Source organism: Ranitomeya variabilis, chromosome 8, assembly GCF_051348905.1.
Source record: "Ranitomeya variabilis isolate aRanVar5 chromosome 8, aRanVar5.hap1, whole genome shotgun sequence".
Lineage (NCBI taxonomy): Eukaryota > Metazoa > Chordata > Amphibia > Anura > Dendrobatidae > Ranitomeya > Ranitomeya variabilis.
In genome coordinates, this window is record NC_135239.1 from 90,691,213 (window position 1) to 90,710,862 (window position 19,650).

At 48.3% G+C, this 19,650-nt stretch overlaps 1 protein-coding gene across 1 annotated transcript in view; it reads right to left on the minus strand.

Moving 5' to 3' along the window:
- LOC143787637 (coagulation factor XIII B chain-like) overlaps positions 1-19,650 on the minus strand; it is a 574,339-nt gene that overhangs the window by 356,128 nt on the left and 198,561 nt on the right. The window contains exon 5 of the mRNA XM_077276562.1: positions 18,687-18,863. Within this exon, the coding sequence (XP_077132677.1) occupies positions 18,687-18,863 (177 nt within the window). The remainder of the gene's footprint in view (positions 1-18,686; positions 18,864-19,650) is intronic.

Here is a 19,650-nt window from a genome sequence, read left to right on the forward strand (position 1 = left end):
GTCATTGTAGGTCGGAGGACCTTTTTTTTTTGCTGTCTGTTACTGAAATTATATACAGCACTATTTAGCATATAAAAAATATAAAAAGGCAACATATTTTCCAGTGTGGTGTTTCCGTGACAGCCCTCATATATCTGCGTACTCCAAGTTTGTTCATTGTAGGCCGGCGGACGACTTTTTTTGCTGTTTGTTACTGAAATTATATGCAGCACTATTTGGCATCAAAAAATATAAAAAGGGTACATATTTGCCAGTGGGGTATTTCCGTGAGAGCCCTCATATATCTGCGTGCTCCAAGCTTGGACATTGTAGGGTGGGGTAGCAGTTTTTTTGCTGTCTGTTACTCTAATTATATACAGCACTATTTAGCGTTTCTAAAAAAAACAGGCCACATATTTGCCAGTGTGGTATTTCCGTGACAGCCCTCATATATCTGCGTGCTCCAAGTTTGGTCATTGTAGGTTGGTGTACTACTTTTTGTGCTGTCTGATACTGTAATTATATACAGCACTATTTAGCGTTTCTAAAAAAAACAGGCCACATATTTGCCAGTGTGGCATTTCCGTGAGAGCCCTCATATATCTGCGTGCTCCAAGTTTGGGCATTGTAGGCCGGTGGACCAATTTTTTTGCTGTCTGTTACTCTACTTATATTCAGCACTATTTTGCATAAATTAACTTCACAAACACCCCCCACAAAAAAAAAAATTGAATACAGTCTGTTATGTCAGACTAAGGCCTGCCTGGTGTTTGGGTTTGAAAAATTGTAGATTTGCAGGCATACCGATCAGATATTATTTCACTACTAATAAATACATTTGTGTTGAGCATTTGAAAGAGTGCAGTAGTCCATTTAAAATGGGCAAGGCAAGGGGCAAGGGACGGGGAAGTGAACGTGATGATGATGGTGCATGTAGAGGATGAGGCCGTGGCCAAGGTGAAAGTGGGCAACAACAAAGACCCAAATCTTCTCGCTTGACCTTCCTGTCCCAGTTTCTAGGGGACCGCAACACACCACTATTGAAGCCAGAGCAGTGTGAAACGGTTGTTGGTTGGATAGCAGATAATGCTTCCAGCCACTTAGCTACCACCACCATCACCACCACCATGTCTACCACACGATCAAGTCTGAGTAGCCGTGAGTGTGGCCCGGATATTCCTCAATCTGATCCTCCTTCCTCCCACCATGCCGAGTGCCCTGAGACAACTGATCCCACACTTGGACACTCAGAAGAGCTGTTCAATTTTCCATTTCAAGATTCAGAACTCTCAGCTGGTCAACTTGAAGTGGGGACAGATGAGATCGACTGTAGAGATGCCCAAAGCTTTGACCAGCCCCGGTCACACGAAGGCGATGGTGGGAAAATGTTAGAAGAGGTGGACGATGATGAGACACAATTGCCAGAAAGTCAGGAGGAGGAGCAGGGTGCGGATGTGGAAGACGAGGTGATGGATGACTATGTGACTGACCTAACCTGGCAGGAGGACATGCAGAGCAAGAGCAGCAGCACACATGAGGAAGGAGTCATATCACCCAACAGGCAGGAAGAAGCAGTGTGGTGGCCACAGACAGAAGGTGTGCATCCGTTCCCTGTAACACCAACATGAGGGAAGTTGCCATTTCAACTGTTAGATCTTCCCGAGTCTGGTTATTTTTTAAAGACTCTGCCAATAACCCAAAACAGGGCATTTGCAGCACCTGCCATGCCCGCATCAGCAGGGGTAGCAAAACAACCAGCTTGACCACCACCAGCATGATCAGGCACATGGCAGCAAAGGACCAGACTATGTGGGCTGCACCCCAGGCTCCAGGACCACTACCTGTAGGTCACACCACTGCTTCTTCCACTGTTTTGCGTAGAAGCCAATCCCCAGTACACCGCATATGTGAAGATGCGTCTAGCCTGCACCTGTTGTGACCCACAGTCAAGCATCACCTTCATCAAGCCCGTCCAGGTCCTTGTCCCAGCACAGCCTTCAGTTGTCTATAACCCAGTCTTTGGAATGCAAGCAGAAATACCCAGCCAACACCCCACAGGCCACAGTCCTAAATTCTAATATTTCTTTTCTGCTTGCGCTAAAAATGCTGCCTTTTAGGCTCGTTGACAGGGAAGCTTACCGCAACCTGATGGCGGCGGCCGATCCAAGGTACTCGGTCAACAGTTGCCACTATTTCTCCCTATGTGCTGTGCCAGCATTACACCAACATGTGTCCCACAACATTGCCCTCAACAATGCTGTGACAGGGAAAGTCACCTAACCACAGGCACACGGACAAGTGCTTGTGGGCAGGGACGGTACATCTCACTGACGGCACACTGGGTTAACATAGTAGAAGCCGGGACCCAGTTGGACCTTGGGATAGAACACATCCACCCCACGCTGAGGATTGCTGGCCCTACATAAGCCAGGGTTGCCCCCACAGTCTACAGCTCCTGCACCTCCTCCTCCTCTTCATCCTCCATCTCTGAAATCAACACATCAGTCAGAAGCTGGAAGCACTGCAGCACTGCCTCAGCCAAGCGGCAACAGCTGTGCTGAAGCTAATCTGCATAGGTGACAAACCACACAATGCAGAAAAGTTGTGAACAGCTCTGAAAGAGCAGTCAGATGTTTGGATGACACCGCTGAACCTACAGCCAGGCATGGTCATGTGTGACAATGGCCGTAACCTGGTTGCGACTCTGAGGCAAAGTGAGCTCACACAATTACCTTGCTTGGCCCATGTGCTTAACCTCATGGTTCAACATTTTCTGAAAAGCTACCCAGAGCTGCCGGATCTGCTGGTGAAAGTACGCCATCTGTTTGCCCTTTTTAGAAAGTCAGCTACAGCTTCAGCCGCCCTTGCCGTGCTTCAGCAGCATTTGCAGCTTCCGGCTCACCGGCTGGTGTGTGATGTCCCCATGCTCTGGAACTCTACGCTGCATATGTTGGAAAGGATTTGTGAGCAGAAGAGTGCAGTTGTTGACTACCAACATCAACAAGGCCATCAATATTCAGTTCAGACTCCACACATAAGACCTCAGGAGTGGACATGGATGTCCGACATATGTACCATCAACCAAAACTTTGAGGACTGTACCAAGATGGTGAGCGGCGATGACGCCATAATTAGCGTCACCATCCCGCTTCTCAGCATTCTGAAAACCTCTCTGCTCACAATTAAAGAGGATGCATTGCAAGCAGAGCACGAGGACATGGAGCAAGGAACAATACAGGGGGATTACACTCAGCCCAGCCTCATGTCTTCTCTTCGTGGATTGGTAGTTAATGAGGAGGAGGAGGAAGAACAGGAGCTACTTTCATGCGCTATATACGGTACTACAAACACAGCTGTCATACCGACAGTTCAGAGGGGATGGCTTGAGGACAGGGAGGAGGAGGATGAGGATGAGGAGGACAGCATGGTCAGTCGTCCTGTTGGTGATGACACGGAAGTCTTTCCTGTTAGTAGTCTGGCACGCATGGCTGACTTTATGCTGTGCTGCCTTTCACGTTACCCTCGCATTATAAAATTTTTTGCTGACACTCATTACTGGTTGGTGACACTTCTAGACCCACGCTACAAGGAGAACTTTCAATCTCTTCTGCCAGAGGCAGAGAGGTGTGCTAAAATGTTACAGTACCAGAGGGCCCTTGAAGCGGAATTACTTAGAAAATTCCCATGTGAGAACACTATCAGCAGACATCAAAGTTTGTTGTACAACCAAGGAGTCCAAGCGAGAGAGACAGAAGTACAATCCAGCTCAGGCAGGGGAACAATGGCAAAGTTCTGCGACAGTTTTCTCAGACCCTTCCATAGTGCTAGCACAGAAGCAAGGGGTGCTGTCACAAGAAGTGCAATGTTTGGGAGGGTGGTGAGGGAGTACCTTGCAGATCGTATAAATGTCCTCCGTGATTCCTCTGTGCCTTTTAATTATTGGGTATCCAAGCTGGACACGCGACATGAACTGGCTCTTTACGCCTTGGAGGTCCTGGTCTGCCCTGCTGCTAGCATTCTGTCTGAGCGGGTTTTTAGTGCCATTGGTGGAATTATAACAGATAAGCGCATCCGCCTGTCAACTGAAAATGCTGACAGGCTGACTCTTATAAAAATTTACAAGGGCTGGTTTGGGAAAGACTTCTGTACACCACCAAGTGAAAACAGCGAAATATAACCTCAAATACATTCTCTCTTTTGGGGAGGCGTATTCTCATGCCCCTCTTCACAACCACACATGGGTATACACTTCCAGATTTGGTCTGCTTGCCTTATCCTCCTCCTTATCCTCATCCTCATCATCCAGAACCACTAGATGACCAGGGTGAACGTGCTCTGTACTTTTATATGCAGGTGCATTTTGGGCAAGAGGGCTGTTATGGCACAATTTTTATTTGTAAAAAAAGGACCCCACATTGGGGAATTGGGCATGACATTATGTTGGGACTACTTCCTCATTCTGTCTCCTGCAATGTGTCCTTTAACTGCCACTAGATCACCAGGGTGAATGTGCTCTGTACGGTGCATTTTGGGCAAGGGGGCTGTGATGGCACTATTTTTATTTGTAACAAAAGGACTCCACATTGGGGAATTAGGCATGACATTACATTGGGCCTACTTCTTCATTCTGTCTCCTGCAATGTGTCCTTTAACTGCCACTAGATCACCAGAGTGAACGTGCTCTGTAAAGTGCATTTTCGGCAAGGGGGCTGTGATGGCACTATTTTATTTTGTAAAAAAAGGAACCCCACATTGGGGAATTGGGCATGAATTGGGAATTGCACACACACCTCATGACCAGCTAGGGTTGTTATATTTTACAATGACATTTCCCAGTGAACGTATTTGTAGTGGTTGAAAGCAATGTTAAAGTTGAAAAACGCTTCAAAAACGCTGAGTCTGAACTAAGCCTAAGTGGGGAGGAAATTTTCATTCTGGGGTTAATAATTTGGCCTTACAGGTAAGTCATTAACCTGCAAAGGATGCACCTTAACATATTTCTCAGCAAAATCCATTTTGGTTTCCTTTTAATGTATTTTTTGTGGCACAGGGAAAAATGGCATGAATCTCGGAAAAAATGGTTTAAATCTGTGAACTAGGAATCAAGAATGCTTCCAGGGGCAATACTCATGATGTACCTGTGTCATTTGAGCAGTGTTTCCATCATTTTCAGACTTTTTAGACCTTAAAAGGAACCCCGGGGGGATGGCGGTAAAAATGCTTGGGTCTCCCATGGACTTACATTGGGCTCGCTGTTCGGGCCGAATACCCGAGTATTCCAATTTGCTCGACCCGAGGAACAAGCACCCGAGCATTTTATTGCTTTCTCATTACTACTCACAACTAGTGTTGAGCATTCCGATACTGCAAATATCGGGTATCGGCCGATATTCTCGTTATCGGAATTCCAATACTGAGTTTCGATACTTTCTCAATATCGGATACCGGAATCGGAAGTTCCCATAATTCAATGAGCCAGTGTGACTTAATTCAGCCAATGAGGAATCCTAAGAAGTGTGGGCACATCCTGTTATGCATGTTAGGCATGTAGGTAAGGGCATGGCTGTGATTGGCTGCTGAAATGATGTCATGATGCACTATAAAAGCCGCTGCCACCATTTTGGGTTCACTCTGCTGTGAATTCAGTTAGGGACAGGACGCTGCTGTTCTGACTGAGGGATAGTTTGAGATAGCGATTTGCTTCATTGTGCTTTACCCAGGCTAATTTAGCAACCGCTGTGTGAGAACCTTGTTTTTGCCTTGCAGCGCTGTTCACGGCTGTCTGCAAGGTCTGTGTGTGAGTGCAGCTCACTCTGTAGTCTGTTCAGCAGCCACCACTGGTTGTAGTCAGCTCAGAGTGCGTCTCTGCCTCATACCATTCCATTGTCCTTTTTTCAATTAGTGCAGCCTGCTGCACTATTTTTCAGATTTATCCTATTAGTGGGTTTCCATCCGTATCCTGCTAGATTGTGAAAAAACACTATATAGGATTACATAGAGGAGCTTTTTTGGCCTTGCAGCGCTGTTCACGGGTGTCTGCAAGGTCTGTGTGTGAGTGTAGCTCACGCTGTAGCCTGGTCTGCGAAAAAAACAAAAAGTTAATAAAGTTCACCAAACACTCCACTTTACAGTTTTGTAGGCCACATTAGTTCATATTAAAGTGTAGTCCACACTTTATAAAATTAGGGTTTATTATACCTGTTAGCAGCTGTTCAGGAATAAGCACACTAAGCCCTTAGTACTTTTCTGCCTATCTTTATCAGTCTACCAAGATGAAGAAGGCAGGGAGTAAGGCACGTGGTCGTGGGTGTGGAGTTTCTTCCGGGGTTGGATGTGGGGATTCTGTTTCTGCTGCAGGCACCGGTGACTCATCATCATCACCCAGTTTTAGCAGGGAACAGTCCTTCATGTTCAGCTTTGTAGGAGCTCGCCTTACCCCACTGCTGCTGGACGAACAAATTGAAGCAGTTGTCAGATGGATAGCAGCTAACGCATCGACTTCATTTAGTGCCACATTCTCTCAGGCACAGAGCACTGAAGAGCACCCATCTGTCTCTTCACCACCTGTCAAATTGTTCAGGCAGTCAGAGAGCCCTGGACAGGAGCCATCTCTACTTCTATTCTCTCAATCTCTTGGCTTGGAAAGAGGGGGCCAGCCAAACAGCATTTGATAAATGGAAGACGAAGCAGTATGCAGTGATGGCCAACGGCTTTGTCTCTCTGAATCTGAAGAGGCAGGTGGGCCAGTGCCTCCGGTCAGCACACCTCAGTACGCATCTGATGATGAGACTCAGGTGCCACTTTCTGGTGCGTACTGTGCTGCCGAGACAACCCAGGAGAAGCAGTTGTTGGAAGAGGGTAGTGTAGATGATGAGGTCCTTGACCCATCATGGCGTGAGTTACTGGAAGGTGGTGGGAGCAGCTCTGAGGAAGAGATTCCCTGAACAGCCCAAAAAGGAGGGAGAGGGAGGGGGAAGACTGCGTTGCCTGTAGCCTCCACTTCGGCATCCATTAGGACCATGCCTCTTCCAAAAGCCAAAACGGGCGCTCCCAAGACTTGCAGTGCCTGGTCCTTTTTTGACACAGTTGCAGATGACATTTGCTTTGTCAAATGCAAGCTGTGCAATCAGAAAGTCAAAACAGGGAAAAGTGCCAGCAACTTCAATACCACAAATATGTGGAAACATGTGCAGAACAAGCATGTGGTAGAGTTACAAAAACACACTGAAGACCTAGGCCAACCTATAGCGGCACCTACCACCTCTTCAGCTCGTGTTGTAGCCTCTTCCTCCAGCTCACACACAGCTGGTTCGGCTTCCTCACAGGATCGCCATGGAAGAACCTCTGGCACTGTTGTACAGAGACCCAGTGTAATTCCAACCACAGCACCTTGTTCCCTGTCATCCTCACATTCCCAGCCCAGTCAACAGCCATCGGTAGAACAGGCATGGGAGAAAAGGTGGCCATTCTCGGCAAACCATCCCCAAGCACAGGCTCTGAATGCAGGCATTGCAAAACTACTGTCCCTTGAAATGCTGTCATTCAGGCTGGTGGAGACTAACACCTTCCGTAACTTGATAGCATTGGCAGTCCCACAATACAACGTACCCAGCCGCTTTTATTTCAGCAGGCAAGCCATCCCTGCCCTGCAAAAGCATGTGGAGGAAAACATTAAACATACGCTACTACACGCTGTCAGTAGCAAGGTCCACCTCACCACAGATGCGTGGACCAGTCACCATGGACAGCGACGATAGCTTTCCCTCACTGCCCATTGGGTAAATGTTGTGGAGCTGGGTACAGATCTTGGGAGTGGCACTGTACGTGTTCTGCCAACTCCAAGGATTGCAGGAATCCAGTCTGTACACATTGACTCCTCCTCATACTCCAGTTCCTCTGAATCAGCGCTGCAGGAGCCGTCACAGTCCACCTCCACATGGACCCGTGAACGCTTACCAGTTATGACCGATATGAGCTCAGCCGTGGCCAAACGTCAACAGGCCATATTGAAATTAATTTCTTTGGGGAATCGAAGCCACACAGCACAGGAGCTCTGGAATGCCATCAAGCAGGAGAGCGACATGTGGTTTGTGCCAGCAAATCTCCAGCCATGCATGGTAGTGTGTGACAATGGCCGAAATCTGGTGGCAGCTCTGGGCCTAGGCAACCTCACTCACATCCCATGTCTGGCACATGTGCTCAACTTGGTCATGCAGAGTTTTTTGAGGGACTATCCGGATCTTGATGCACTGCTGCACAAGTTCCACCTAGAGTGTGCTCACTTGCGGTGTTACAACATGGCAAGATCGCGCATTGCAGCTCTGCAGCACCAATTCCGCCTTCTGGAACATCGCATCATATGTGACCTACCCACCAGGTGGAATTCAACGTTACATATTTTGGAGCGGCTGTGTGAGCAGCAGGCAGCAGTAATGGAGTACTAGCTGCATCAGGCGCAAAGAAGTCGCACTGCGTGCCGTTCAGACTTCACAACCACTGAGTGGGCACTATGAAGGACATCTGCAAGGTTTTTCATGCCTTCGATGATTCCACGTGGATGGCGAGTGCAGATGATGCACTAGTCAGCATGACTATCCCCCTTATCTGCCTGCTTCAAAAAACACTGCAAGTGCTAAGGTATGAGGTTGTGGAAGAGGTGGAGGATGAGGAGTCACAAATGCCATCTTCTTCTGGGCAGTCTGCGCAACATGGTTCCTCACAAAGGCCTAGGCAGGGGACACTTTGTGAGGAGGATGAGGAGGAGTCAATGGAGGAGGAAGACATCTGTCAAGAGGAGGGAGTTACACAATGCTCCAGCAGTCAGTATGTAGAGCGAGGTGGGGTGATGCAGAGCAGGCAGAGATCACGCCTCAAGCAGGGGACAGCGTTTCTTGGCCAGTTGGCAGTCTGCAGCACATGGTTGATTTCATGCTGCAGTGCCTGAGAAACGACCGCCGCATCGCCCACATTCTAAACACTGCTGATTATTGGGTGTACACCCTCCTAGATCCACCGTTGAACCGGGAGTGTAAAATGTGGGAGTACCAAGACACACTGGTGCATTCCATCATCCTCTCCAGTCCAACCGAGAGCAGTGCTGCTATTGCTTTACAAAGCAGCTCAGTGCGTCGAGGCAGTGGAGGAAGCTCTGCACAAAGAGGGAGCAGAAGCAGTGCCTCAGCACAAGGCAAGACCAGCGTGGCCCAACTGTGGCAAAGTTTTCTGTGCCCGCCACAAATGTCTACACCATCACAGACGGCTCCAATCAGCAGGAGGCAATGTTTCCGTCAGATGGTGACAGACTACATGTCTTGCCCTCTCAGTGTTTTCCCACACAGCTCTTCCCCCTTTAAGTTTTGGGTCAGAGCTTAGCCAGTATGCATTGGAGGTGCTGGCTTGCCCTACTGCTAGTGCATTATCGGAATGCGTCTTTAGTGCCACAGGTGGTGTACTAACAGACCGTCGCATGCGACTATCCTATGATAACGTTGACCGGCTTACTTTTCTGAAAATGAACAAGGCCTGGATCTCGCAGGAATTTGCCACTCCTCTTCCAGATTAAATAATTGGTTGGCAACAGTATCTAGGTCTCCTGTTGTGTTCATGTTTCTACCACCTGAACTGTAATCCCTGGGTTCCAACACCGCCAGTTGCTGCTCAGAAGTGCCGTCTGCACAGTCAACACATGACCCAGTGTTATAGGGTTTCAGCAACGTCAGCTGATCCCCAGCTGTGTATCCGGCAATTTCTCCTGCTCTGTCCTCACTCACACTACAACTGATATTAAAGTAGCTCAAATTAGCCCTCTGCCTACACTCTGCTTCTCCTGGATTCCCTGGGCTACAAAACCGCCAGTTGCTGCTCAGAAGTGCCATCTGCACAAAGAAAAACACTAGCTCCTGTGTTAGTGGGGTTCAGTAACGTCAGCTGCTCCCCTGCTGTGTATCCAGCAATTGCTCCTGCTACCTCCACACTCACACTACTTCAGATATTAAATTTGCTCCAATTAGGCCTCGGCCTACACCCTGATTGACCCCGGGCTCCAACATCACCAGTTGCTGCTCAGAAGTGCCACCTGCACAGTCAAATCTTGCTGCCGTGTTTTTGGGTTTCAGTAACGTCAACTGATCCCCAGCTGTGTATCCGTCAATTTGTTCTGCTCCGTTCATGCTCACACTACAACAGATATTAAACTGCCTTCGAGTGTAGGCCTCAGCCTACACTCTGTTTCTCCTGGATTCCCTGGGCTCCCACACCGCCAGTTGCTGCTAAGAAGTGCCGTCTGCACAGAGAAAAGCACTAGCTCCTGTGTTAGTGGGGTTCAGTAACGTCAGCTGCTCCCCTACTGTGTGTCCGGCAATTGCTCCTGCTCCCTCCACATTCACATTACATCAGATATTAAACTTGCTCCAATTAGGCCTCGGCCTACACCCTGATTGACCCTTGGCTCCAACACCACCAGTTGTTGCTCAGAAGTGCCGTCTGCACAGAGAAAAGCACTAGCTCCTGTGTTAGTGGGGTTCAGTAACGTCAGCTGCTCCCCTGCTGTGTGTACGGCAATTTCTCCTGCTCCGTCCACACTCACACTACAACTGATATTAAAGTAGCTCAAATTAGGCCTCTGCCTACACTCTGCTTCTCCTGAATTCCCTGGGCTACAACACCACCAGTTGCTGCTCAGAAGTGCCATCTGCACAGAGAAAAACACTAGCTCCTGTTTTAGTGGGGTTCAGTAACGTCAGCTGCTCCCCTGCTGTGTATCCGGCAATAGCTCCTGCTACCTCCACACTCACACTACTTCAGATATTAAATTTGCTCCAATTAGGCCTCGGCCTACACCCTGATTGACCCTGGGTTCCAACACCGCTAGTTGCTGCTTGCAAGTGCCGTCTGCCAAGAAAAACACAAGCTCCTGTATTAGTGGGGTTCAGTAAAGTCAGCTGCTCCCCTGCTGTGTGTCCGGCAATGTCTCCACATGTTTCTAGCATTGACCCTGGGCTCCAACACCGCCAGTTGCTTTCCAGAAGTGCTGTCTGCGCAGTCAACACCTGCTCCAGTGTTTTTGGGGTTCAGTAACGCCAACTGCTCCCCTGCTGTGCGTGCAGCAATTTCTCCACTCACTTTCTAGCTTTGACCCTGGGCTCCAACACCACCAGTTGCTGCCCAAAAGTGCTGTCTGCACAGTCAACACCTGCTCCAGTGTTATTGGGGTTCAGTAACGCCAGCTGCTCCACTGCTGTGTGTGCGGCAATTTCTCCACTCAGTTTCTAGCATTGTCCCTGGGCTCCAACACCGCCAGTTGCTGCTCGGAAGTGCTGTCTACACAGTCAACACCTGCTCCAGTGTTATTGAGGATCTGTAACGCCAGCTGCTCCACTGCTGTGTGTGCGGCAATTTCTCCACTCAGTTTCTAGCATTGACCCTGGGCTCCAACACCGCCAGTTGCTGCCCGGAAGTGCTGTCTGCACAGTCAGCACCTGCTCCAGTGTTATTGAGGATCTGTAACACCAGCTGCTCCACTGCTGTGTGTGTGGCAATTTCTCCATTCAGTTTCTAGCATTGACCCTGGGCTCCAACACCGCCAGTTGCTGCCCGGAAGTGCTGTCTGCACAGTCAGCACCTGCTCCAGTGTTATTGAGGATCTGTAACGCCAGCTGCTCCACTGCTGTGTGTGCGGCAATTTCTCCACTCAGTTTCTAGCATTGACCCTGGGCTCCAATACCGCCAGTTGCTGCCTGGAAGTGCTGTCTGCACAGTCAGCACCTGCTCCAGTGTTATTGAGGATCTGTAACGCCAGCTGCTCCACTGCTGTGTGTGCGGCAATTTCTCCACTCAGTTTCTAGCATTGACCCTGGGCTGCAACACCGCCAGTTGCTGCCCGGAAGTGCTGTCTGCACAGTCAGCACCTGCTCCAGTGTTATTGAGGATCTGAAACGCCAGCTGCTCCACTGCTGTGTGTGTGGCAATTTCTCCATTCAGTTTCTAGCATTGACCCTGGGCTCCAACACCGCCAGTTGCTGCCCGGAAGTGCTGTCTGCACAGTCAGCACCTGCTCCAGTGTTATTGAGGATCTGAAACGCCAGCTGCTCCACTGCTGTGTGTGCGGCAATTTCTCCACTCAGTTTCTAGCATTGACCCTGGGCTCCAACATCGCCAGTTGCTGCTCAGAAGTCAACACTTGCTGCCGTGTTATTGGGTTTCAGTAACGTCAACTGATCCCCAGCTGTCTATCCAGCAATTTGTCCTGCTCCGTCCACGCTCACACTACAACAGATATTATACTGCCTCGAGTGTAGGCCTCAGCCTACACTCTGTTTCTCCTGTAATACCTGGGCTCCAACACTGCCAGTTGCTGCTCGGAAGTGCTGTCTGCACAGTCAACACTAGCTGCCGTGTTATTGGGGTTCAGTAACGTCAGCTGATCCCCAGCTGTGTAACCGGCAATTGCTCCTGCTACCTCCACACTCACACTACTATAGATTTGAAACTTGCTCCAATTAGGCCTCAGCCAACACTCTGTTTCTACTGTAATCCCTGGGCTCCAACACCGCCAGCTGCTGCTCAGACGTGCTGTCTGCACAGTCAACACTTGCTGCCGTGTTATTGGGGTTCAGTAACGTCAGCTGATCCCCAGCTGTGTATCCGGCAATTGCTCCTGCTACCTCCACACTCACACTACTATAGATTTGAAACTTGCTCCAATTAGGCCTCAGCCAACAATCTGTTTCTCCTGTAATCCCTGGGCTCCAACACCGCCAGTTGCTGCTCGGAAGTGCTGTCTGCACAGTCAACACTTGCTGCCGTGTTATTGAGGTTCAGTAATGCCAGCTTATCCCCTGCTCTGTATCCGGCAATTTCTCCTGCTCCCTCCATACTCACACTACTACAGAAATTAAAGGGAACTTGTCCCCCCAGGCATTTGTAACTTAAAAAGCCAACTTGTGCAGCACTAATTCTGCACAAGGAAAAGGTGGCTCTTTTAGTTATGCTCCTTGCACACGCTGAACTAAACACTTATAAAATGTGTATCCTCATACCGGAGGCCGGACTTTCCTTCCTAATCAGATGCGGCACAGCTGTCATTCATAGCCCTTTGGCGCCATGCGCCGCTTCCTGAGCATTGTTTGAATCTGTCCCAGAGCCTGCGCTGTTATGTTATCCCTTGGCCATGCGCAGTTAGCGCTGCCCGTCTGCTGACATCATTTGATGTCAGGCTGACTGCACCTGTGTGGCCGCACTGCCCGAGATCCCACCCCGCAGTGTCTTCTGATTTCTTCACACTGCGGGGCTTGGATTCATGGGCATGCGCAGTGCATATCTTCGCCTCTCACTCATCTCCCTCCACCTTCCTCAGACTGTGCAGCGTCAGCTGATCCCTAATCACCGTGGCATGCGCTTAGGGATCAGCTGACGCCGCACAGTCTGAAGAAGGCGGAAGGAGATGAGTGAGAGGCGAAGATATACACAGCATGTGCCCATTAATCCCAGACCCGCAGTGTGAATAAATCAGAAGACACTGCGGTGTGGGATCTCAGGCAGCGGAGCCGCACAGGCGTAGTCAGCCTGACATCAAATGATGTCAGAAGATGGGCAGCGCTAACTGCGCATGCCCAAGGGATAACATAACAGAGCATGCTCCGGGACAGATTCAAACAGCGCTCAGGAGGCGGCGCACGGCGCCAAGGGGGTACGAATGACAGCTGTGCTGCGTCTGATTAGGAAGGAAAGTCCCACCTCTGGGACAGTTTCACGGTATGAGGGGGCACATTTTAAAACTGTTAACTTCCGGGTGTGCAGGAGCATAAGTAAAAGACCCACCTTTTCCTTGTGCAGCATTAGTGCTGCACAAGGTGGCTCTTTTAGTTACAAATGCCTGTGGGGGTTATAGGTTCCCTTTCAACTTGCTCAAATTAGGCTTCAACCTACACTCTGCTTCTCCTGTAATCCCTGGGCTCAAACACCGCCAGTTGCTGCTCGGAAGTGCCGTCTGTACAGTCAACACATGCTCCAGTGTCTTGGGGTTCAGTAACGTCAGCTGATCCCCAGCTGTGTGTGTGGCAATTTCTCGTGCTCCCTCCACATTGACACCACTACAGATTTTAAACTTGCTACAATTAGGCCTCAGCCTACACTCTGTTTCTCATGTAATCCCTGGGCTCCAACACCACCAGTTGCTGCTTAGAAGTGTCTTTGGCATGGGTACTCCCTCCTGCCCAGCCTGGTTCCAGCACACCAGCTGTTCCTGGGTAGTGTCAAAGTCACTTTACCTCCAATACGTTGTCCTGTCGGATTGTGGTCTGGTTAGCCAACTCTATGGTGCCTGCAGTTTAGGTGCTTCCTATGTGGGCTGTGGGAACTGGCAATCAAGGCTGTCTCCGTAGTGCCAATAGGACAAGCTCCCCCTGTAGGACTGTGGGTTTTCGGTAACTACAGCCGGCTCGCGGCCTAGCAATTTTTTTTTCATGTGGACCTTCTGCTATCTATCTGAGTTCCAGCACCATTAGCTGGTTCTTTGGAAGACAATTTTGATTAGGTCCCTCTGGTTCCAGTACCATCAGCTGGTTCCAGGCAGAGCCTTTGGCTTAGGCACCTCCTTCTGGGTATCCGAGTTCCACCAACGTCTTTTGGTCCTTGGTAGTGCTTTCTGGCATGGGTACCTCCTGCTTAGTAACCGGGTTCCAGTACTGTCAGCTGGTCCTCGGTAGTTCCATTGGCTCTTGTACCTTCTGCTACCCATCCGGGTTCCATTACCATCAGCTGGTTCTCGGCAGTGTCTTTTGTTCTTGTACCTTCTTCTCCCCATCCTGGTTCCAGTACCGTCAGCTGGTTCCAGGCAGAACCTTTGGCTTAGGTACCTCCTTCTGGGTATCCGAGTTCCATCAACATCTGGTGGTCCTTGGTAGTGCTTTCTGGCATGGGTACCTCCTGCTTAGTAACTGGGTTCCAGTACCGTCAGCTGGTTCTCGGTAGTTCCATTGGCTCTTGCACCTTTGGCTACCCATCCGGGTTCCAGTACCATCAGCTGGTTCTCGGCAGTGTCTTTGGCTCTTGTACCTTCTGCTCCCCATCCTGGTTCCAGTACCGTCAGCTGGCTCCAGGCAGAGCCTTTGGCTTAGGTACCTCCTTCTGGGTATCCGAATTCCACCAACATCTGGTGGTCATTGGTAGTGCTTTCTGGCATGGGTACCTCCTGCTTAGTAACTGGGTTCCAGTACCGTCAGCTGGTTCTCGGTAGTTCCATTGGCTCTTGTACCTTTGGCTACCCATCCGTGTTCCAGTACCGTCAGCTGGTTCTCGGTAATGTCATTGGCTCTTGTACCTTCTGCTCCCCATCCTGGTTCCAGTACCATCAGCTGGTTCTGGGTACAGCCTTTGGCTTAGGTACCTCCTTCTGGGTATCCGAGTTCCACAATCGTATGGTGGTCCTTGGTAGTGCTTTCTAGCACGGGTATTTCCTGCTTAGTAACCGGGTTCCAGTACTTTCAGCTGGTCCTCGGTAGTTCCATTGGCTCTTGTACCTTCTGCTCCCCATCATGGTTCCAGTACCGTCAGCTGGTTCCAGGCAGAGCCTTTGGCTTAGGTACCTCCTTCTAGGTATCTGAGTTCCACCAATGTCTGGTGGTCCTTGGTAGTGCTTTCTGGCACAGGTTCCTCCTGGTTAGTAACCGGGTTCCAGTACCATCAGCTGGTCCTTGGTAGTTCCATTGGCTCTTGTACCTTCAGCTACCCATCCTGGTTCCAGTACCGTCAGCTGGTTCTAGGCAGAGCCTTTGGCTTAGGTGCCTCCTTCTGGGTATCTTAGTTCCACCAACGTCTGGTGGTCTTTGGTAGTGCTTTGTGGCACGGGTATCTCCTGCTTAGAAACTGGGTTCCAGTACCGTCAGCTGGTCCTCGGTTGTTCCATTGGCTCTTGTACCTTCGGGTAGCCATCCGGGTTCCAGTACCGTCAGCTGGTTCTCGGCAGTTCCTCAGCCTTTCTGTACCTTCTGCTACATTTCCAAGTTCAAACTTTGGGAAATGGTTTTTGGTAATCACTTTGGATCTCCCTGACGATGACCCTGAAGACCAAGAAGCAGAAGAACAAGAAGCTGCAGAACAAAAAGCAGAAGAACATTAAGCATAAGACTAAAAATCAGAGCAAAAGATATTATCTAAATTATAAGCAGAAAAAGACTAAGCAGTGTATGGGGGTGAGTCCGTTCCTCCTTGTGGTGCCCCTGGAAAAAACCTGCTGCTGCAAGCCAGACTGAACGCGGACAAATCCTGTTGTAAATCTTTTGTGACAGGCAGAACGGAAGGTGTAATCTTCTTAACTTTTATAGATAACAACTACAGGAATGCCTGTCACAAATTAGAATATGATGAAGAAGAATATGAAGAAGATGAAGAAGTAGAATATGAAGAAGAATAATAGTTGAATAAAAAGAATATGAAGAATGTAAAAAAAAAGAATAATAGGAAGAAGGTGAAGAAGATGAATAAGGTGCAGGAGAAGTTGATGAAAAAGATGCTGCTGCTGAGGATGATGAAGAAGAAAGTGTGGGAGAAGTAAAAAAGGAGGTGAATAGCATGGAAGTAGTGAAACATAAATATCTGACAAAATATAAAAAATCTTAACATAGTCAATAACTTTGTAACTCCGAATGTGTTAAAAAAAAATTAATTCCTGCTATTCCATTTGATTGGTCTAAACCTCTATGCCTTTAATGTCTCCTCCACGTCCACAAAACATCCTACATTATTCTTAGTTGTTTTCCTTCATGTAGAATTAACCTACAAGGAAGGAAAGGGTTTATTTTAATTCTGATTTTTTGTCCTATTGACTTGCATTGGTATCGGGTATCGGTATTGGCGATATCTGATATTTTTTGGATATTGGCCGATCCAATCCGATACCGATATTTCCGAATATCGGAAGGTATCACTCAACACAACTCCTGAGTAGTGTTGAGCGATACCGTCCGATACTTGAAAGTATCGGTATCGGAAAGTATCGGCCGATACCGGCAAAGTATCGGATCTAATCCGATACCGATACCCGATACCAATACAAGTCAATGGGACTCATGTATCGGACGGTATTCCTGATGGTTCCCAGAGTCTGAAGTAGAGGAAACTCTCCTTCAGGCCCTGGGAACCATATTAATGTGTAAAATAAAGAATTAAAATAAAAAATATTGCTATACTCACCTCACCGAGGGAACCGGCAGTGTTGTTTGCTTAAAATGCGCGCTTTTCCTTCCTTCCGTGACGTCACGGCTTCTGATTGGTCGCGTGCCGCCCATGTGGCCGCGACGCGACCAATCACAGCAAGCCGTGACGTAATTTTCAGGTCCTTCTAGGCATTCAGTATTTTAAAATTACGTTCCGGCTTTGTGATTGGTCGCGTCGCGGTCACATGGGCGACGCGACCAATCACAAGCCGTGACGTCACGGGAGGCAGGAGACGCGCGCATTTTAAAATGCGCGCGTGTCCAGCCTCCCGTGACGTCACGGCTTGTGATTGGTCGCGTCGCCCATGTGACCGCGACGCGACCAATCACAAGCCAGAACGTAATTTTAAAATCCTGAAGGACCTGAAATTACGTCACGGCTTGCTGTGATTGGTTGCGTCGCGGCCACATGGGCGACGCGACCAATCACAAGCCGTGACGTCACGGGAGGCTGGACACGCGCGCATTTTAAAATGCGCGCGTCTCCTGCCTCCCGTGACGTCACGGCTTGTGATTGGTCGCGTCGCCCATGTGACCGCGACGCGACCAATCACAAAGCCGGAACGTAATTTTAAAATACTGAATGCCTAGAAGGACCTGAAAATTACGTCACGGCTTGCTGTGATTGATCGCGTCGCGGCCACATGGGCGGCACGCGACCAATCAGAAGCCGTGACGTCACGGAAGGAAGGAAAAGCGCGCATTTTAAGCAAAGAAGGCTCCCCGTTCCCTCGGTGAGGTCCAGGCTGCGTCAGAGAGGTGAGTATAGCAATATTTTTTATTTTAATTCTTTCTTTTACACATTAATGTTGTTTCGATACCGATACCCGATACCACAAAAGTATCGGATCTCGGTATCGGAATTCCGATACAGCAAATATCGGCCGATACCCGATACTTGCGGTATCGGAATGCTCAACACTACTCCTGAGACAACTCTTTCCTTCGCTTCCTCACCAAACAGGACAGTGAGTATCTATAGCCCTACATACAGGCCCACACCCTGATTCCAAGATTGTAGACACCTGTGATGCTAGTTAGTCGACACACCTTGATTTAACATGTCCCTTTTGTCACATTATTTTCAGGGGTACCTTCATTTCTGTCCATGCCTATTTCATGAGTTTTATTTTTTTTAATTCTGTGGAAGCATGGTTGAAAAGCAATGTCTGACTTTCATTTGTTCTTTTTAAAAAATCTTTTAATTATTATTACTTTTGTCAGACTCAGTTTTTTTCTGTCACCATTGTGGGTTTTTCTGTCATTAAATTAGGGGTACCAACAATTTTGACCACGTGTGTATACGAAAACACAGTTGTTCTTTTAGACACATTTCCATCCAAAGGAATATATAGCCATCAGTCCTAACCAGACATACAGACATCCATCCTATAATTTTCATACCCTTAACTATATTTTGTATGTTTTATAATCATGTGGTCACTGGTCAATCATTGTTTTTCATTTTTCGCATCATAGACAAGACTTACTTACCTATACATTTCGTAATGTCAGACCACTCTCCATCAAGACACTGGGCTGTGGCAAAAAGTCTGCGTTTTTCTGTCATATAACCTTTATCACATTCGTACTGCAAATATGCGCCATTAGAAAGTTCAGCTTTATTTGGGGTGTATTTTCCATTTAGAAGTTGGGGGACTGTGCATGGTTCTAGCAAAAAATAAAAAAGAAAATAATCAAATGTCATTGCAAAAATAAATGGCAATTTAAAAAACTAAGAAAAGAGAGTATCTTCTGTCTGTATAGGTTTGATATAGAAGTAATACCATCTATATATATATATAATTGTTTAAGGTCCATGTCAGTCTGTTTGTCTGTAACGGAAATTTCGTGTCGCTGATTGGTCGCGCCCGGCCGGCTGCGACCAATCAGCGATATTGGGGCGGGATTTAAAAACCGCTTCTCTTTCTTCTATTGATGCTGCCTATGCAGCATCAATAGTAAAAAGATATAATGTTAAAAATAATAATAAAAAAAAATGATATTCTCACCTTCCAGTGTCCCTGGCAGCTTTTCCCGCTCCTTGCGATGCTCCGGTCCCAGCAATGCTTTGCGGTAATGATCAGATGACATAGCGGTTTCACGAGACCGCTACATCATCACGAGTTATTGCTGCAAAGCATCACTGGGAACGGACAGGCGGGAGCATCGCTAAGGGCCTGGGTTGGATCCGGGGCCACCGGAAGGTGAGTATATAACTATTTTTTATTTTAATCTTTTTTTAACAGGGATATAGTACCCACACTGCTATATACTATGTGGGCTGTATTATATACTGCGTGGGCTGTGCTATATACTATGTGGGCTGTGTTATATACTACATGGGCTGTGCTATATACACTTCGTGGCTGCCCAATATACTACGTGTCTGTGCAATATACTATGTGGCTGTGCTATATACTAAGTGGGCTGTGTTATATACTACATGGGCTGTGCT